The following is a 20,840-nucleotide window of genomic DNA, read 5'->3' on the forward strand; positions in this document are numbered from 1 at the left end:
CCGCCGAGCCCAGGCATCGGGGGGGGGGGGGGGGGCGGGGGGGGGGAGCGCGGGGCGGGCGGGCGCGACACACACCGGCATTAGCCAGGCTCCATCGCCAGGGCGGGAAGAGGCGGGGTGAAGGGGTGACGTCAGCGGAGCCGGAGCGGGGCGGGGCGGCGCGCTTGCGCGCGGCGGGTAGCGGGCGCGGTGGGGGGGGCGCGTGCGCCCGGCACCCGCGTGTTCGTGGGGTTGGGGGGGGATGCGTGGGTGCTGCTCCCCAAACCCTCCGGTGCCCCGGCGCAGCGCTGTGCCCCAGCTCCTGCCGGCTTCGGGAGCTGAACCGGCTCTGCGGGGGCCGTGTGACCCGCTGTCGGCGCGCCCGTGGGGCTGCCGGAAGGGTGACGGGCCACGCGTGTGCCGCGCAGGCTCAGCCGGTGGTGCCAAGGAAAACCCACCCGGCCTTGGGCAGCTCCGCGCCTTGTGCCCACGGCGATTCGCGGGTGGCTGGGAGCACCTGGCCCCTTCCCACTCCCGGCCGATGGCCCCCCGTGGGGTGAGTCCGTGCCGCCGGGTGCAGGACGGGGGCTGCTGCGGGTCGGGGGGGGGCGGCTGCAGAGCTCCCCAGGCTGCAGAGGTGCTCGTGGGGTGGCCAGCCGCTGCACCCCGAGGGCTTTGGCAGCATTTAACGATAGCATGCTTATTGAGCAGGTCGGGGATCAAACAGAACACCAGCTTTTTTTTTTTTTTTTTTTTTTTGTAAAAAAAAAAAAGTGTGGCTTGGAAACGTTGTCTGTCTTGAAATAAGACACCAGCTTTGGACAAAAGATAAAAGATTTTCCAGCTGCCTGAATGCGCACGTCATCCTGCTTTTCCTGGATTCAGAGCTAATGGTCGGACTCTGCTCACGGTTACATTGATGTAAATATGATGTCGCTGATCTAAAGCTGTTGGCTTTAAAGCGTGGGTCCTGGCTGGATTATCAGCAGCTGGGACAAAAGAAGCTAAGGGCTCTCGGCTCATCGCAAGTTCAGACACTTCATTTTTTGGGACCGTTTGGTGCTCAGGGCTGTCGGCTCTCCTGGGTTTGGAGCGTGGCTGGGCTCCTCTGCAAGCCCTGGCTCTTGGAGCCACACGACTGCGTGGGAATTGCAGCCTTCTGGTTTTTCTTTTTAAGTAAGCTCGAACCCTTTGTGTTTACGGAAGAAATGTGAACTTTTAACAGGTCAGAAACTAGGAGCCAAATCAGCAGAGCATGCTTATATGCCAGAACGGATAGTTTTCAACCAGTCCTGTGGCCATAATTCAGCTTTTTCAGTGCTTGTGATTGGAAACTGAGGATGGCATTTCCTCTTCTTCATGCAAAATGGCTTTCCCACCCACTCCATCACATGCCAGGCCAGGCTGACCTGATCTTGCTGGGAATGGGAAAGAAAAAAAAAATAATCCAACACCACTGTTTTCCTGTTGTACTCCAGGCTCCTCGGAGTGGCTGGACCTCCAGGAATTGTCCCCATCCCAGAGGGAGCAGGACACGTGAGCCTTGCTTCCCATGGCTTTCATGGGATGGGACTTTCACCCCATCCAGCTGTGCTGACTTGCTCTTTCTGCTTCTCCTCTCATCCTCTTTTGCTGAATCACCCCTTTCACAAGCCTCTGGTGCTCTTTGTTGATCCAGGGAAGGAAATGGGAGCCCCTGTCCAGCCAGCTGAGAGGGGCAGGGAGCTCTGCCAGCCTTCCCTGCGCTCCTCCTGCTCTTAAAAGGCTGCTTCTCTCTGCTGGGAGCAGGGGCCTGGTAACAGGAAAGCCCTTTCACAATCCCAGCTTCAGGTGGGGATTGCCTGGAGGGTGACAGCAGAGGGATTCAGCTGGGGATGACTGGGACCTGCTGGGCTGATTGACAGCTGTCAGCCTCGCGTCTGGGTCGCCCAGCCCAATCAACTCGACAGCTCTGACCATCTCTCACCTGACATTTGGGACTTGCAGCACCCTGCTCAGCGCACGGCGTTCAGGAAAAGGCACCTTTGCAGCCATGCCTCAGCCTGGCTGGCTGCCAGCTGGATTTTGCTGGTGTCTCAGGAAACCCCGGTTTAGGGGAGATCCTGGTGAAGTTAAAGGACAGAGCAGACCCAAGGAGAAAGGAGCCAGGCTAGGGGCCATCAGAAATTGTCTCCCGGAGCATCCTTCCAGTGTGGGAAGGGGGCAGAACGCGGCTCCTTGGCTCTGGGGCTGGGCAGAGGATTTGGGCGCTGCAGGAAGCGGCTTGGCAAGGTGGGCTGCCAGCCCTCGGGCGTACTGGTGTCCCCAGGTACTCACTGAGCCCCACGGCTGGAAAGATTGCTCCTGTCCCAGCCCCAGCTTCGCTTGTCTGCATAGCAAAGCAAGACCCTTTCTGTCAACTCAGTTTCCCTCCTGTCCAGGAAAAGTTTTTGCGCCTCTGCAGCATCTCTGATGAGCTGAGCTGCGTCAGGTCTCAGCCAGCACGGAGGCAAGCAGGTTGGCCAGCTTCCCAGGTCTTGCAGCTGGATCATCTGTCCTTCCTCCAGGCGTTTCACCCCAGGCCCATGAAGAAGCAGGCAGCAAGGCGGGGGGAGGAATCCAAAGAGAAGTAGCATGAGGGACTGCTGGGCTGCTCAAAGATGAGCTTAAGCAACTGGAAAATCCCAGAGAAATAATATGACCACTGAGGGAGGAGGCAAAACCCCCATCAACCTCCACCTCAGAGGCAGCTGAAGAATTGGCTGTGTCCTGGCTCATCTGCAGCAGCTGTCGAAATCCAGAGGGGGAAAAACAAGCTTGTCCCCTCTCCCACCCTGCGACTAAAGACACGATTTGTTTTTCTGGGACAGAGGAAAATTTAGGAGTCTCCCAGGCAGTGAGTGCCTGGGGTGCTCCCAGCTGCCAAGTGGATGGACAGTTTTTCTGGTGAGGCACTGGAAACGGCAGGATTGTGGTTTTCAGCACTGCTGGCTGGCAGAAGCATGGCAGAGCCTGCAAGGCAGCACCGGGGGGCCAGAGCATGGCTGGCCATGCCACTGCCCCATGCGGGATGAAGGCTGTGATCTGAGGTGGGGGGGAGCACCAGGGATGCAGGATGAATGCCACCAAAATGGACACGGGTGTGAGCTCTTTGGAACTGCATGGAGCTGAAAATTTTTCATCTCCGTTGACTAATAAAAACCCCGTCTTGTTTTGCAAAGGCTCATTGCAAACATCTGTGGGTTGTGGAGTTCCCAAAAGGGGAAAGAAACCCCTCCCTGTTGGAGCAGCTCCTGAGGGCAGGATGCACAGAGAAATTGGGGTGCTCAGGGCTAGAAGACCAGGGAGTGATGGATCTGCAGGGCTCACCTTCCAGAAAAAAAAGGAGGGGGGAGCAAGAGGGGGTATGAAAAGCAGCTGGCAGGAACCAAGAATAATTGTATGGCTTTGCAAAAAAATACCATGGCAGTTAAAAGTACTTTAAGCTTTTTGGAGGAGAAGGAAGGAAAGAAGAGGTAAGTAAAATGCCCCAGGGCTGGATTGCAGGGTAGCATGGAGGGAGGAATGGATATTGCCAAGTGCAGCCATGGCACAGCTGGACATGCTGCTGGGGCACTGGGGGATGAGCAAAGCCCAGCGCATGGGGAGCCAGGTGTAAGGGCCAGTGGGGAAAACCATATGAGCAAGGAGCCAGTGGAGGTAGATGATGGAGGAAGCTACTTCTGCAGGGTGCCCAAGCACCAAGTGTTCACCCCTGTGCCCAGGGAATCGGGGATCAGAGCCACAGCAAGGCTGAGCTGCCTGCGCGCTCATCCTGGCTTTGCCTTCCTCTTCCATGCTCACCTGAGGATGCATTCAGCTGGCTGAGGGAGAAACGGTGTCCTCTGCTGAAATGTCCTCTGCAGCATTTTTGACCAAGTACCAGGCATCTGCAGCCCGGGTTTGTCCTTTTGTGTTCCAGCCCTGGGGTTTGTGTTACAGCCCCAGGGTTTGCAGTATGTAAACCACTGCCCTGAGTGAGACCCACTCCCCTGGCATCGCTGAGCACTAGTCTGAGGTGTCGTGACGAGGACACAGCACTTGAGGTGTCACATCCCGAGGTGTCTGGACTGAGGTTGCAGCGGGCTCCTTCCCTGCTGAGTGTGAGTGCCTGGTGACCTGCTCGGGGGCTGTGGGGTTTGGTGGCAGCCGCCCGCCCCGGGCTCCCCGTGAGCCCTGCTGGGGTCAGCAGCCGGGGCTGCCTGGTGCCAGCCCGCCTTCCTCGGGGACCGCAGCCATGCCTGGCCACCCACAATAGCTGCTTTCAGTCCAATTTCACCCAGGGGTAGAGCTCTCAGAAATACTCTATGCTGGAAAACAAGCTTCCTTCCTTAGCTGGTTTGTCACAGCCTTTAGGGAAGTTCCCATGTGGGGTCTGGGACCTCGTGCCCGGGCTGTATTTGGTGCTTCACAGGCACAGGGGGATCTGTGTGCGTCCTACTGCCATTAACCTTACCAGTATGGCACAGGGAGGTAACAGGGCTTGCCTGGGAATGAGCTGTGACATTAACCCATCAGCTGTCACCAATCTGGGTGGTTTGGACCCTTCTTGGGGACTAAGGAGGTCCTAAAGAGCCACCCTGCAGCTTTGGGAGTTCCCTGCTCTCATGGCGCAACGTCAGCTCCACGAGCGATGGGTGGGAGAGCCCTGTGTGCACACCAGCAGAAGAGCCTCTGTCCCCAAAGTGCCACCAGCTCTTGTGTGGAGCAGGAGCCGCAGCCACTCGACCCACGTCACTCCAAAACTCAGCACAGAGGGTGCTGGGCAATCACCAGCACAGCGGGCTGGGCGGTCATGGGGCAGAGCCCACACTAGCCACATTCCCTGCCCTTGGGGAGTCATAGTCTGGTGGGAGCCAATGCACTTTTTTGGGGGACACCCCCCCACACACACACCAGTTTCTCACCTGAGTGCATACTGCTATTCGCGCGTCACTTCCCCACTGCTGTCAGGCCCATTGAGATTCTGGAGAGCCTCAGTTTTCTTAAAGTCTTCGCTTTTTTGTGCTTTTCTTTCAACTCATGCTCTCTTTTCTCATCCCACTGGAGATAATGCAGGGCAGAGGAGCCCCTGGGGCTTGGCCACCCACTCCCTCCCTTCATGTCTTGTTAAGGCCTCACTGTTGGGCTCTGGTGGTGCCTCTGTAAAATGATGCTCAGTGCTTCTTTGTGTCCCAAAGCTTTCCTAAGGCCAGTGGGGGAAAAAAAAACCAACCAAACAAACAAAAAAAAAAAAAAAAACAAAAAAAACCCCACCCAACAAAATCACCAAAAGCAGAAAGCCACAATGATGGAGGTGAAGAGGTGAAATGGGTGTGCAGGATACCCATACCCTGGGACTTTGCAGCACAGGGGAAGGGCAGGGGGGGCTGGAGGGGGGTGGAAAGCCACCCTTCTGAGGGGGCAGGTCTGTAGAGCCACCAAGGCTGCGCCCAGGGGTGCTGAGGGTAGGTGCAGCAGGCAGGCCAGGCTCCCTGCAGTGTATGCCATGGCACTGCAGCAGCCTTGGAGGATTTTGCAGGAAGGTGGGTGACATTAGCTGTGTGTGAGCTGGTGCTGCTCTGGTAGGAAACGCTGCCTTCCCCTGCTTGACCAGGGACATGGGCTAGCTTGGGCAAGAGGCCCCGGTGTTTCAGTCCCAGGTTGCACAATGAAATAAACTCACCCAGATTCACTCTTCCAAAGTTTGCAGTTATTGAGAGGCTGCTAAAATTATCCCTCAAAATCCCCCAAAACCTTGAGTTCTGGTGAAGCCTTGTTCCTCCCTACAAGCACCTCACACCAGCATCTTCCACGTTCTTCCCAGCCTGAACCTGGCCAAGGTGCACCCAATCTTACATCCAGGAGCAATTAAGCGAGCAACACAGCAATTATTGCTCTACCCATCCTTCATGGTCCTAGTCCATATGACCCTATAGCAATCCCTATAGCTCTATGAAGAATAATCTCTGGCATAGGCTCCCTAGCAAGAAAATTCCCCCTCTGGACTGTCCTCAGCCCATCCATGGCTGCATGAGCCATTGCAAGGCAGTTTTTAAAGGGCAGAACTCTCAGCAGAGCTGCACACTCAGCCTCTGCAAGCACGTCTTCCAGAGGGCTCAGGATCCCCTGGGATACTGAGAGCTGGGGCTTTGTATAGTTTGTGTCCTGAGGGGTTAAACGCTGGGAGATCTAGCCTGGAAAATAAAAGAAGGACAGTTTTTAGGAATTCCAGCCTGGTGGATTGGGCTGCAGTGGCCTTTTGGGATGGTGGGCTGAAGAAGGAGGGAGGAAGGGTCTCAGTCAGTGCAAGGCAGCTGGCAGCTCTGCTGGGAGCTGCTGGAGCAATCGAGCTGGTTGCAACGAGACTCAGCTGCTCCGTGCGGGTGTCAGCTGCCTCCCCACACCCACCCTCCCAGGAGCACACATAGGCTCAGCGGGAGGCTCAGCTCAGGGACTGGGTGCTGTTGGGGAGACGGGCCCTCCCCTTGCTCAGGTGAGAGGAAGGAAGCGTAGGGAGAGGAGGAGCTGAGGGTGACGGAGTGTTCCTGCTGGCAGAGAGCAGCTCCTGGGGTTTCTGGGCTGGTTGCCCCAAACTTGAGGAGGTGCTGAGGTTCAGCAGCTGCCCAGGTAATGGGGAAGGTCCCGGGCACTTTGTGGCAGGTGGGGAGTGTGCATGTGCAGGGTGGGAAAGGTGTGCTGCTGGTGGGATGGCCCAGCTTGCCGCCACCTAGGAGCAGAGCAGGCCGGTGTCAGCAAGAGATCTGGCTTATTTTGAAAGGCTTTTTAGCTGAAGAGGTGGGTGCGAGCTGTGTTGCCCCCTTTGCCCTCTGCTAGAGTTGTGTGGTGAAGGGCTGTGATCCTCCAGTTTCTGAGGTTGAAGGGTGGGCGTGCCCCGTTCCTATATAGGGTTTATTTACTGAATGCAGCTTGATGTCCTTGGGATGGCTTGAAAACCCTTTCTCCTGCCTTATCGACCTATTAATTTCTCTCTAGAGTGTAACTTACTCTTCATCTCCTTACTGGTCTTGCTCCATCCACAGTGGGGCTGAGAGCTGTGGGGAGTCTGAGCCTTTCCCCTCTGTTCCCTGACTTCTCCCAGCTGTCCTGGGTGAAACCCCCAGGGGGTTAAACTCCCTGAGCTGAAAACTGTACCAGCGCCATCCTCCTCCCACTGCCCCCATCTCTGGGGCTGAGGGGGTCCCCAGCAAGGTGCAGGCAGATGCCTGGGGAGGGGGCAGCTGCCCACTCTGCCCACTGAGGCAACAGGACGAGATACTCCAAGGGAGGAGCGCTGGCTCTGCAGAGGGGACGTAGTGCTGGTGCAAGGCATTTGGCAGCGTGTTTTGTTGGGTGGCTGCAGCGCTGCATTAAGCCCTTGCACCCTGTGTTTACTGAGAAGGTGCCACTCAGCGTGGGGCTGTTCCTGGGGACTCTTCCCAAACCCTGTGGGCTGTGCAGGTTTATTTTCCCTGTGCTGTTTTTCAGGTCTGTCTTGATACCCCAGCCAGGAGCCCTGGGAGCACTGGGGCCAGCCCGATTGTTCCTCCTCTCTGAAAATCCCCTCCTATCCAGCGAGGAGCTCTCTCCTCTTTGCTGCCAGGCCCTGCAGCGCAGCGGGGAAGGCAGCTGGAGGGCTGCCCGCAGCGGCAGCGATGCCCAGGAAAGCTGGGCTCAGCAGGTTGGTGGGTGGCCCCGTGACCCTGGCCCTGCTCGCAGCAGAGCTGATGGAGGCACCGAAGCTTCGGGAGCCTGGTTAGCACTGTCCTGCCATTCCCCAACCCCCCGGGGAGGATCTGGGCTTTGGGCTTATTCCTGGCTGCCAGGGAGAGGCAGGGGGACGGGACATGGAGCGGGGACCGTGTCTCCCCACGCAGCCTGCCTTCCAGGAAGGATGTCTGGGAACGGGACAGGGCTGAGCTTGTGCAACACGGATCAGAGAGGCTGGGTGCCTGCTGGGGCAGAGGGCTCATCAGGTGGCACCTGCTTGTCCTCGTCCCTTTGGGTAAGGAACCAACTCTCACCGGCCGCCCCTTGGGATGGGCATGCGCTGGGAATTGTGCTGAGAGCCCGCAGGGACGCTGTGCCTTAGGCTGAGGATCCTGCTGGCACAAGAGGTTTCCTTTAGTTCATCCAAGGTCCTTCTGAAGTGGTCACCTTGCGTCCTTGCCCTCCTCTTGGGGCAAGGTGGGGTGCAGAGCTGGCAGCTCAGGAAGCTGGGCTCAGCCTCTGGCATGATGTGCTGACACTAAGGGCATTGTCCTGCTGATGCTGCTGTCCTGCTGACACCGAGTGCTGAGCAAACGGAGCAAGGAGGTCCTCCGGCCCTGAGGCTGAGACCAACAGCCAGCAACCCAACACAGATCTGCAAGAAAATAACCCAGGGATTTCAATGAGTTGACCAGGAGGCAGCTGCCAGCGGTGGGCTGCATGGGAGCCGTTTGGAGCCTGCATGCCACCTCGTGTGGCTGGAGGCACGGCTGTGCTGCGAGCCCAGCGTGGACCACACGAATCTCCGCCTTTGCAGCCGTGCCTCTTCTCCAGCACGGCGGAGGGGAGTTGTCCCTGCTCGGGGAGCGAGCAGCTGGAGGACGTGAGTGGGCAAGAAGATGAGCAGGAAGCAGGCAAGGCTTTCCTTCTTGCTAATGAAAACCAGGAGCTTGTGCAACCTCAGAATGCAGCAGGGCCTTGTGAAAACGGCATTGCAGAGCTGTGCGGGTGTCCTCCAGGCAGCACAGCCTCTTTGCTGGGATTCCCTGGGACGATGGATGATGTCAGCAGGGGCCAATGCATGGAGACCAGGGAGTTCTGGCTTTAACAAGGGCCACGTCTGGCTGCTTTGGCAATGCCTAGGTGGGATGCCTTCCCCTCCGAGTGGGACATGTTAGGTTTGGATTCTGTTCAAAGTGAGCACATGGTGTATGCAGCAGCTCCTCGGACTTCCCACATCTCCAATCTGAGAGGTTTTCTTTTTTTTTTTTTTTGTTTTAAGGACAGTGCAGGGCAGGAAGTCTCCTGCCAACCAAATTCTTGTTTGAATAAGGTGCCGGCAGCTTGATCGCAAAGTGTTGTTGTGAGGTAGTATTTGCCCTCCCAAGGGGCAAGTGTGGTGGTGCATCCCAATGGTAAAGGTCTCTCTCCTCCAAACTGAATGCAGTAACTAGTGCTCTGGCTTCTGTGCTGTTCACTGGTGCTCACAGAGGCTCTGGCTAATCTCCATCAAGGCCCTTCATATGTTTGCCTCAGTTTCCCTAGAGGCTCATCTGTCCCCATGATAGGGCTGTGTTTGCAGCTGTAAAATTACTCTCCTGGAGTAAACTCGCATTACATTTAGCTGTTGGAGCCTTCTTCCCCACCTGAGTCTAGTCCTGTCTCTCTCTTGCAGTCTCAAACAATGAACTACGTGGGGCAGCTTGCTGAGACCGTCTTCGTCACGGTGAAGGAGCTGTACCGGGGACTGAACCCCGCCACCCTGACAGGCTGCATCGATGTCGTCGTGGTGAGGCAGCCTGATAACTCCTTCCAGTGCTCCCCATTCCACGTGCGCTTCGGGAAGCTGGGTGTGCTGCGCTCCAAGGAGAAGGTGGTAAGTGGCGCCTGCCCTGGGACTTTGCTTCCTCTCTGGTGTCTTCAGACCTAGGATCTTCCAAAACCTGTGGGTTTATGTTTGAGGGGAATGGGAGCCGTGCTGAAAGGGGTGCTTGCCAAGGTTTTTTGGAGATGATGCACCTGGATGAAACCCATAGTCTTCCAAAGAAGACTGTGCTTCCCAGAAAAATTGGGAGAGGTCCCTCGCCTGAAAGGCTGGGTGGCTGTCAGCCCTCTGAGCAACCCCAACCTGTTCCCTCCCTGGGGAAGTGCCTTGCTGTATGCTGATGGGTGAGCGGGGTCAGATGGACAGGCTGCTTCTGCCCCTTGCCAGGTTGACATTGAAATCAATGGGGAGCCTGTGGACCTGCACATGAAGCTGGGTGACAATGGAGAGGCCTTCTTCGTCCAGGAATCAGAGGAGAATGAGGTTGGTGATGAAGAAAGAGGTGCTGCTGGTCTGTGTTCTCCCGTGACTACCTGGAAGTGCAGGCTTTAGGTGGAAGGACCAGGTTTGGACTCTTCCCTAGGGTGGCTCCATTATCCCCTCTGCTTTGTGTGCCAGAAAGGTTCCTACTTGAAGGATCTTGCAACCAGTGTGGATGATCTGAGTACTGGAGCACCCTGAGGGAGCATTAGACCGAATATCTGCATCCCAGACTGGCCTCCATCAATGGGCATGGCTACTGGCCAGCCAGGCAGATATCTCAGAGCTTGGCCTCTTGGGGGATCTTGTGACAGAGATGAGAGTGAGCCAGATGCTGTGGCAGGCTGCCCATTCCACTGGGAAGCGGGATGAGACTAGTTGTGGCTTTCAGAAATCTTGGCAGCTCTCTCCCAGACTGACTTGTGGTCGCTGCTAGCTTGGGCTGGGTTTGAGAGCAGGGAGAGGGCTCTAGAGCTGAATCCAATCTGTAGCCTTTGTAATTCTGGTCTCATGGTGCCATCTCCTGCCTGCCTCTCCTTGCCCACGTTAAAGAAGTCAGCTTGTGGCTGGATAGCCCTGCTTCTGTTTATTCATGTCATATGGACAAAATCTTTCCTTTTGGGCCTAGCCACAAAACCACCCCCAAGTTGAGGGTTTGGTGGCGTATGTTGCACAGACGAGAGCCATGAGCTGTCAGGCTGGAAAAGGAGGGTGCTGGAGCTGGTGGGCTCTTCCCATCCCTGTTGTAGGGCAGCATCCCCTCCCGCCTCTGCACGTCCCCCATCCCCAGGGAAGAGAGCCCGGAGGATGCCGCTCAGCTCTCCCGTGGGCAGGAGGCCTCCAGCGCTGAAGTGACCCCGCGCAAGAGGAGGCGACGCAGGAGGAAGCCCAAGCGGAAGGAGGCGTTGGACTCCGAGTTAGAAGGCTGTGAGGAGCCCAAAAGCGAGGTGTCCGTGGAGGAGCTGTGCAAGCTGCCAGCCCCGAGGTGAGCTGCTTGGTCTGGGCAGGGTGATCCGGTGGGCCAAGGCTCTGTGTTTGCCTGGTGATGCCCAGCAGCACTGAAACCACCAGTGTGGTGTTTTGAGTTGAAACCCATCCTCCTGTGGAGCAGAAAGCCAGTGGAAATGGTGACGTTGGGTATTGCCAGCTTTCCAGGTGGGGAGGCTGGTGCCTGAGAGTAGCATAACTGACATCTTTCCTTCTTTGCAGTGATTCAGTGTACTTCTCCTTCACTGATCTCCCTGAAGAAGAAGCTGGGTCGTTGCAATCCCCAGAGATGCACCCTTACTCTGATGGGGAGCTGGCCTCCATGGACAGGTAACAGGCAGAGCCAAGGTGATCTGCTCAGCTTTGGTGAGAGCAGGGTGTGTGCCTTCTGTTGGGGAGGTGGTAAAGAAAAGGGATTTGGGGGCCTCCAGGAAAGGAGGGGTTTCCTGTCCTGGTACGGTGTGGCTGGCTGAAAGCTCAGAGCCCCTCAGGGATGCTTCTGGTCATGGTCACAGATGCAAGAAGCCTGCATGCACAGGGCTGTCCTGCCTCTGCTGCTGAGCTGCTTCTGGACAGCCAGTGGCATAGCACTTTGCTTCCTTGGGCCTCTGCTTCCCATAGGACTTGCTCATTTGAAAGCAGTAGTCTTATGGGGCAGAACTGACTCTATGGGAAACCAACCTTACAGGGTTCTTGGCCCTAAATGTCCTTGCAGTGTTAGGAAAGCATGGGGCTGTAGGGTAAATGAGGTCCAGATTCCCTTCTCTTCTTGTAGCCCCATCCTGAGCCATCCATCTTCTCCCAAAAGTGACTCTGAGCTGGAGATCAGACAGCAGGAGAGTTTTGCTCTAGGGGCTGAATCCCACATGCAGTGGAGCTGGGGAAGGCTCCCTCAGGTGAGTCCCTGCTCTTGTTCTCCATTTGCAGCTGATGGGAGGGGGATGTCTGAAAGGCCTGCAGAAGGTAGAGGTGGCCGTGGCCAGGCACCCTCAGAGGAGTTCTGAGGCATCTTCTGCCTGATGCTTGGGGCAACTTCCCATCCTCAAACCTTTTGTTCTGCTTTCCTTGAGGTGAATAAATTGGAACGAGTTGAACCAGCCAAGTCCACAAAGACCGACTGCTACTGCAGCAACCGCTGTCTCTGCGACACTGGTCCCAGTGGATGAGGCAACCCATCTTGTTGCCACCTCCAAAGGTCTGGGAGGAGATCCAAGCCCATCAGAACCTCAGGGCATACCTCGTTCCTCTGCTGTGTCTGTTGTTGAGCCAACACCCACACCCTGGGGTGAGAACAGCCTCCCCAAGCTGAAGGACATGGCCAGTGCTATGGGGGCAGAGCGCTTGTTGGAGGCCTCCTCAGCCCCACAAGAGACACAGGAGGGAGGTGGGAGTGTTGTGCCAGAGGTTCAGCCAGATGTGGAGCCCTTTGAGGGAGCTGCTGCTCCGAGGCAGGTGGGCTCAGAGGGCCCCAAGCCCCAGCTGGAAGGCCAGAGGAGACAAGGTGAGTGGGTGACCGGTGCTGCTGGAAGCACATTTGAGCCTGCAGATGTATTGGACTTGTATGGGGGCAGGATTGTTCATTCAGTGTAACTCCTTCATGACTGCCCTGGGTAGCCAAGGTGTATGTGTTTGCTTTTCCCTCCCCATGTGCTACCAGCTCCTTTGCTTTGAAGAGAAGTTCCTCAGGTTTTCTTCCTTTCAGACCACCCAGCTCCCCAGGAAGGCTTTCTTGCCATAAGTTTCCTGAAGTCCATCCTTGGATGCCTCTGCTTTTGCATGCTTAGAAGATTTCTCAGCAGTGTAGACCATACCTTAACTTGAAATGTCTGGCAGCACCTGGCCTGACTTGTGTCTTCATCCTGAGCACACAAAGTCAGGTGGAAAATCACACAGACCAAAGCATGCATATGTCTCCCTGATGGTGTATTTACAGACTTTTATGTTGTTACCTGTCCTAACCAACCTTACTCTTCCAGCCAGCGTAAATTCAGAACAAAATTGTTTCCCTGAAGAAGAGATGCTTGGGATTCCTTATTGTACAAAGAGAGAGATCACAAAGTGTTATCTTGCACGGTGTTAACTTCAGATGGCACCTTCAGATTGTCATAGTAGAACATAGGCAGGACTTTGGCCTGTCTTTTGTGTCCTCTTGGCAAGCAGTCTCATGCCAGTGCAGGTGTCTTGAAGTGCTCCTGTTAATGTCGATTTAAGGTAGCTTTTCAAAAAGGAAAAGATAGGCCTTCCTTATATGATATATGAATATGCTAGAGGAAAATGCTGTTAGCTTTCTCAATAGGTGCCAAGATGGTTGGAAAGGTGGTTCAGCTAACCTCTCTCCTTTTTGTCTGTGCATTGAGGATCCATCAAAAGAAGCCCTCACTTGGGTCCCAGTGATGTTTATCTGGAAGACCTCTCCAACTTGGATGAAGAGCAGGTGGCTCTCTATTTCCCCAGGAGGTATGGGTTGACCCAGCTGGCCAAGCTTGGACGTCCTTGAGCAGTTCCCTTACAGCAAAGGATGGAGGTATGTCTAAAGCTATTGCCTGATGTTGCTCCTGTTTCTTCTCTTGCTGGTAGTGACACAGAGCAGAGTTCAAAGCCTGTGGCAGACCCCAGCAACCCTCTGTGTGTCCAGCTGCCGTTCAACTTGCCCGCTGACAGCCCCATGGACTCCAACTCTGATTTGATGCCTGCAGTTGCCCTGTCTCTGTGCGGGGGCCTGGGGAGCAGCAGGCAGATCTCTCATGGTAGGTGGGAAGGGAGGGGGGATTCTGCTGTCCTGAAATCCATTACATACACCAGTGGCATGACACAACCTCTGTCCCACCAGAGAAGTTCATGGAGCACATGGTCTCCTACCAGCAGTTTGCTGAGAATCCAGGACTCATTGATGACCCGAACCTGGTGATACTGATCAACAAGAAGTGAGTGGCCTGTTCTTCCTGTTACTTCATCCTGAGATGACCAGTGTGGCCCCTTTGTCCCTACAGAAACACTCCTGTAGGAGTGTGACTCCAACCCAGACAATGATTATATTGCAGTATTCCCTGTTTGTGGGAGGGGATTGTCTGGTCATGCTTCAGAATGATCCCATCCCTCCTGATTCTTCCAGGTATTACAACTGGGCAGTGGCTGCTCCCATGATCCTGTCCCTGCAGGCTTTCCAGAGGAACATTCCTGAGGTCAGTAGCGCAACACATTTACTGGCCATGCTTCTCAGCAGGCCTTGAAGAGGGCAGTGGGGCTGCAAGGGCCCAAGCTGCCTATCTGGGGCTTTGCGGACAGTCTGGGGCATCACTCCAGCCCACAAAGCCTGAGGTCTGTCCTTACCCCAGAGGGACCTCAGGGTGGCTTTTAGATACATGGGTACCACTGACACCTGGAGAGCAGAGATTTCCTTGTCAAAAATCTTGTATTTTGATACTGTACCTGTGCAAGGCTGGCCAGAACCAGGGGCCCTGGCAGTCTGGAGGATTTGGGACTGCATGAGGCATCAAGATCCCTTCCCCCCACCCCCCCCCCAAGATGATGAAGGAAACAAGTCATTGTACCCTTCACCCCAAAACCATCTCAGCTCACGATGTGGCAGGAGTCACAAATCTTATCCTGTGAATATTTTTGCAAAGGAAACTTGGACTAGGGTCTCCTTAGCCTGTTGGCAGCTGAGCCTCCCTGGGCTGAGGACTGACTTCATCCCGTGTTCTGCCATGTTGACAGAGCACCATTGACCAACTGGTGAAGGAGAAGATGCCCAAGAAAGGCAGCAGGTGGTGGTTCTCCTGGAGGAGGAGAGAGCTCACAGCAGAGGAGGTGTGTTGGCAGCAGTGGCTGTGACAGCTGTGTCCCCAGGTGACAGGCACCATTCTGGTGGCTGGCAACAGCAGGGTCCTGGGGATGGCCTGAGGCTGAGGAGGACCAGCCAGGGGGACTTGTTGGCCAGGTGACTTCTGAAAGTTGCTGCTGTCCCCTTGGGTCTGTTAATGCCTGAGCAGCAGAACACCGCTTGGTAGTGCAGTAAGGTGCACCTTGTCATGGTGAGGCCTCTCGCCGCGTGCCCCTCGTGCCACAGCCCAGGCACCACGTGTGCTTGCTGGTCTCCCTGCCCTACCGCAGCACCAGGTTGTGGTTCCTCTTCCATGGGGCAGTGGGCTCGCGAAGCGGGGAGGGGGGGTGATGCATTGCCACCTCTCTTCTGGTATTGCTGCTCCAAGTGGCAGTAAAGCAAAGCAGCCCCTGCTCCTGCCCTTGGCACTTGGAGTTAATGACACCCCTCTGTGCCCGCAGCAGCAGTCAAGGCCAGGGAAAGCCAACGTGAGGATGCTGCAGCCTGACTCCACTCAGCAGAGGTGAGTGCTTCCCTCACAGGTTGCCTTTAGGAGTCTACATGCTCCTGATCTCTCCTCCTCCTAAATGACCAGTTATTCCCAAGGCTTCCTGATGTACAAGGGCAGAAAGCTCTGTTAAGGCTCTGGCTGACCCAGCCAAGCTCCTGCATGGCTGCTTCCTAGTGGGTGGGTTGTCCTGGGTCCCCTCCAGATCTGCCCTGGTGCTCATGGGGAAAGCTGTGGTCTGCAGAGTAAAGCCAACATGCTCTTCCCTTCCTTGTATAGGCAGAAAGAAGAGGGGTCATCCAGTGACAATGAGCCCCCGCACCCTGGGGACATGTTAGCAATAGATGCCCCTGCACAGAAATCTCTGCCAACCTACAAGAAATCTCTGCGGCTCTCCTCTGAACAAATCGTATGTACTTTACTCCTCCCCCTTCACTGCCTGCTTATGTGCATAGGGGTGAGACACCCATTTATCAGGGATTTCTCTACTCCTGACCTCATGTGCTTATAGGGTATCTGAGTATTTCACCCTGGGTGGCCACCCTGTAGAGGTTTGGGGTCTCTGGTCTGGCCAGGTGGCAGTCTGGCCTCTGGCAAGCCTTGAACTGGTGTGAATTGATACTTTTGTTCCCCCTCCGCCCCAGGGAAGGCTGAACCTGCAGGATGGCCCCAACGAGGTGGCGTTCAGCGTGACAACTCAGTACCAGGGCACGTGCCGCTGCGAGGCCACCATCTACCTGTGGAATTGGGATGACAAGGTGGTGATCTCGGACATCGATGGCACCATCACCAAGTAAAGAGCCTTTCTCCCACCCTGCATCCCTGCACCCCCACGTTAGGGGAAAGTGTCCTTTCAAGGCTCACCTAAGCAGCCAGGAGGAACCACAAACCCCATTGTGGTGGGGGTGGATGCCTACCAGGTTGGATTAGCCTCACCTGGTCCCCTTTCCTTCTAGGTCGGATGCACTGGGGCACATCTTGCCACATCTAGGAAAAGACTGGACTCATCATGGGATTGCTAAACTCTTCCACAAAATCCACCTGTAGGTATCAGATCAAGTGAGGCCAAGAGGAAGTGGAAAGATGATGGAGGAGATGCTGAGTGGGAGTCAGAGTCAGTGCTCCTTACTCGCTGATGCTGGCCAAAATAGCCTAATTTTCTAGGAGGAGTGTGTCAGTGGAGGCTTTGCTGGGGAGATGTAGCTGGGCACTGAAGGAGATGAGATCACACAAGATCACACCTGAGAGGCCACAAGCGCAGCCTGAACACCTTTTTGGTCGCTGTGGGGGTCCACCCAGCATTTGGGTGCCAGTTGCCTCTCTGGGTGCCCAGCTGCGGCTTCCCACACCCCCAGGGGCCCATCCCACCCCCGGGGTGCGATGCTGTCCCCACACCTGACGGAGCTGTCGGTGGGTCCCCCCGGAGCCCGGCCTTCAGCTCCGTCCCTGGCATCTGTGGCCACTAAGAGGCACTGTGGGCCCGCGGATGGCTCGTCCTGGCCCCGGGGTGGGGGGGACACACGGGGCTCCCTCTCCCCGGGGGGCTGCGGGTGCAGGGCTGGTGCTGCCCTCGCTGGCAGCTCGGCTGCATCCTGCCACCTCCGATCCCACAAAAGCACCGTGCCCAAGCTGCCCATCCAGCTGTGCTGGCTGCTGGGGGGGTCTGCAGGGGCCGTGTCCAGCTCCCCACAAGCCACAGGTAGCCCCGTGTGATAAAGGTGCCAGCCCGGGGGTCCTGCCTGGGTGCACGAGTACTGAGCAGCAAAAGGAACTTTTCAGCCAGGATGGGTGTGCAGCTGCTGGGAAGGCCCTGGAGGGTGATACAGGGGTCCCCCAGCAGTGGGGGTTCTGGTTTAGCCTCAGTCTCAGGGTGAGTTGTGTGTGAAGCCACCTTGCTTGCTGAAGGGATGAACAGGGTTTGGGCTTAGGCCAGGTATTCAGCCTTATCCTCCCTCTTCTTCCTCTTCCACCTCAAAGCACCTTTTCCAGGACAACAGCTCAGAGGGATTCCCTGTTCTCTCTCTAGGAATGGCTACAAGTTCCTCTACTGCTCAGCCAGAGCAATTGGCATGGCACACATCACTAAAGGCTACCTCAAATGGGTCAACGAGCAAGGCTGTGCCCTCCCTAAGGGCCCCATCCTGCTTGCCCCCAGCAGCCTTTTCTCTGCTTTCCATAGGTACTGTGTCCTCTCCACCTCCCCAGTCCTGTACCGTCTGGGGGACCTGGGGACAGCACCCCCCTTCCCCCGCTTGATGCTGAGGGATGTCACAACCTTAAACTGCTTCTGGCCTCCTTGGTGCCGGATGCCTTTCATGGGAGGCAGAAGGGGAACTGCCTGCCCCCCCTGGAGCTTCACAGTGAAGCTCCTGATGCACAAAATCTCTCTCCCCCCTTCAAATCACTTCTGAGCCCTGCACAGCCTGGCTTCCCACAGCCCTGGCCAGCTGATGCCACTCTGACCTCTTCTCTGTGCATGTGTCTTGTGCTGTAGGGAAGTGATTGAGAAGAAGCCAGAGGTGTTCAAGATCGCCTGCTTGATGGACATCCGAAACCTGTTTGCCACGAAGCTGCCCTTCTATGCAGCCTTTGGGAACAGAGCCAATGTGAGTGGGTGCCCTGGGGGGAGAGCGGGAGGGCTCAGGCTGAGGCGGTTGGTGGTGGTGCCTTCCTGCAGCTCTCATGCCTCGGTGGCCTTCCTTGGGCAGGACGTCTACGCTTACAAGCAAGTGGGCCTGCCGGAGAGCCGCATATTCACGGTCAACCCCAAGGGAGAGCTGATCCAGGAGCTCACAAAGAACCACAAGTCAACGTAAGCAACATGCTTGGTCCTCAGCACCTTTGGGTTAGCCTGGCTTTAACCCAGAGAAGCATCTCGGGGGGTAGAAAAGCAAATAAAACCCCAATGCGACTTCTTTCTTACCCCATAGGTACGAGCGGCTGTCGGAGCTGGTGGAACTGATCTTCCCTCCCCTGGGACAGAGTGGGAGCATTGCTCTGGTGTGTCCAGAGTACAGCCACTTTGCCTATTGGAGACCTCCACTGCCTGCTGTTGACTTGGATGCCTTCTCCTGACCCCATTAGACCTGACCCAGGGCCCTCCTGTCTGTCCTGCCAGGACTGGATGCTCCAGATGCATCTCCTCCTCCCTGTTTGCTGCTCAGGCATTTTGCACTTCTAATACGGGTCATGTTCAGCACTAGAAACACCCCTTCTCTGGGGGCCAAAGGGGGTAAGAGGGAGCTCTGGCTCTATAAAAAACTCTGTTTACTAAACTAAATTTCTGGTAAGCTGTGTCTCTTCGTAATGTTCCTAATACCTTTAAAGCCTGGCTCTTTTTTGAAGGTGGTGATGGGTCACTGTCTTATTTACTGATGAGCCTCTGGCATAGCTATTGCTACCTCTAGTATGACCAGTGTTCCCAGACATTCCAGCTAACTGCAGTTTGGTAGCAGATGGAGTGAAGCTGCCCTCTGGCTTGACAACTCGTTAAAGTGGATGGAAGCTGTTGGGATTTTGAGTGTTCTTTAATAGCAATAATTAATAAACAGTGCCTTAATCTAGGCTGCCTCTTGTCTGCTCTAGCCCTGTGCATGGAAGGGAGAGCCAGGCTCCACGTTGGGTTTATCCTGTGAAGTGCCCTGCTAAGGGGCTCTGGTCTTGGTGGAGACAGAGGCAGGACCTATAGCTTCCTCAGACTGTGGGGCAGCTGCAGTAGAAAAGGAGTTGGTTTTTTTTGTTTGTTTGGGTGTTTTTTCTCCCTACTACCTTCAGATAATATTGCAAAATTGATTTAATACAGGAAGAAAACCCTGGTTTTATGTGTGTTGATGGGGGTGAATTGCTCCTGTATGAGTAACCTGCCACAATCTCACGCCAGGGCAGGAGCTTATTCCTGTGTCCCAAGTAAAGCTCAGCTGTCCTAAAGCAGGGTTGAGCTGGGACTACAACCTGGCCGCAGGCTGGGTGTGGGACTTCTCTGAAAGGTGGCTGCCAGCACTGCTGTGTGTTCAGCCAGCCTGGTGCCCCTGTGCTGGGAGCTCTCAGCTGTAGCGACACAGAATAAAATGGGCAGGAGCACTGCCAGGCTCCTTCTTCCAGTCTGGCATCCACCTTCTCCTGTCCTGACCACTCTGTGTGAGTGTAAATCATCTCTATATATCTCCAAGCTTTAATACTAGCTCTGCTTTTCTGAAAGCCACACAAGTCCTTTTGATCCTGGAAACCTCAGCAAGAAATACTTTATTTTTTTCCTTTCCAGTACAAACACCTTTTCAGCCTTTAAAATCTGAACAAATGTACAAGGTTTTAAAAACAATAAAACACAGCCTTTTAACAGGATCAGTTATCAACTGCCTTGGAAAGCTGCCCATGCAAGGACAACCACCTGGGCGCCATCTCCTTCCCTCTCTGCAAGCAAAAAAAAAAAAAATGCCCTATTTTGTACAAAGTTCCTTTCACTTTTTAAACATGAATCATGAGTAGCTGAGAACTGAAATACATGCTGTAGCTTCAAGTGACTAGTCAGGAATAGTCCAAACATAGCACCATTTTTAGGAAGGTCTTCCTTCTTCCTTGTCCTAGTTTTGTTAGGGCTGGTGTCCTAGCCCCCTCTGGGCTGGAAGAAGCTGTTGCTGTTCAGCTGCTCTCTAACCCAGCCCTGGCCTAGGAAGGGGTGAGCCTGGTCCTTGGCTTAATTTTTCTCTTTGGTTGCTGCAGCCCTTTTTCTCCCTGTTGTGGGAGGATGGGGAGGGGGCTGGGGCAGGATGCTCTGGTGGGGTGAGGGCTCCCTTGGCCCTTTGCAAAGCGCCGAGGGTTGGATTTAGACTCCTTCCATGGGCTGGGAGGAAAAAAAAAAAAAAAAAAATTTTGCTGCCTAAGAGCACGTTTTGCCAGATGCTATAAAGTGCCAGAGCTGGTCAGATGGAGGCTCTTTAATGATTTCTTCATCCTTTCTGGTAATGAAGTCCCTGTTGGCTGAAGAATGGAGGACACGCATGCTGGGCTTCCTGGGGGAGGTGGGTTTTGAGTGCAACAGCTGCGTGGTCCAGGCGCCTGCTCTGTAGGACAAGACTGGAGTTGCTGAGGAACATGTACAACCTTTTCCAGCCCGCCTGTTGATGGGGAAACTAGAGTCAAGGTGAGTAAATAATTTTTTCATTCCCAGACTGAGCTGAGGAAAGGTCCTCTCAAAGGTGCCCTGCTTCCCCCTCCCCGGTGCTCCATGTCTGTGCAGGTCCCTGGGGCTGTCGGCACCCCAGCAGGCTCAGAGGAAGGTGAGGAGGACACAGACCCGTGCTCCCGCACTGCTGCACAGAGCAAGTCTCTTGCTCACACTTTGGAGCAGCTGCAGCTCTCCTGCCCCGGGGTGAGATGAGGGAAACCACGTTCACAGTTTAAGCAATAAAACAGGAGCGAACCAGAGCCGGAGGCCAGGACTGCTCCGTGCCCAGCTTGGTCTCTGCAGAGACCTACAGACACACATTTCTTTGGGGAAGACACCAGATTTCCATAACCCTTTGTGTCAGTCC

The 20,840-nt window shown here is 55.4% G+C and overlaps 1 protein-coding gene across 1 annotated transcript; it reads left to right on the forward strand.

The window, feature by feature from the left end:
• Positions 1-242: 242 nt before the first annotated feature.
• LPIN3 (lipin 3) lies at positions 243-19,205 on the forward strand. The gene is given in 21 exon segments (XM_033003658.2): positions 243-535; positions 9,362-9,562; positions 9,899-9,994; positions 10,741-10,976; positions 11,201-11,308; positions 11,754-11,874; positions 12,049-12,093; positions 12,095-12,479; positions 13,336-13,435; positions 13,556-13,725; positions 13,809-13,902; positions 14,091-14,160; positions 14,696-14,788; positions 15,263-15,324; positions 15,589-15,718; positions 15,954-16,102; positions 16,266-16,352; positions 17,336-17,488; positions 17,804-17,915; positions 18,018-18,121; positions 18,240-19,205. Coding segments are annotated over 21 exon segments (2,676 nt in total). The 5' UTR covers positions 243-520; the 3' UTR covers positions 18,385-19,205.
• The last annotated feature ends 1,635 nt before the right edge of the window (positions 19,206-20,840 follow it).

This window comes from Tyto alba, unplaced genomic scaffold (assembly GCF_018691265.1).
Source record: "Tyto alba isolate M040663 unplaced genomic scaffold, T.alba_DEE_v4.0 Super-Scaffold_33, whole genome shotgun sequence".
Lineage (NCBI taxonomy): Eukaryota > Metazoa > Chordata > Aves > Strigiformes > Tytonidae > Tyto > Tyto alba.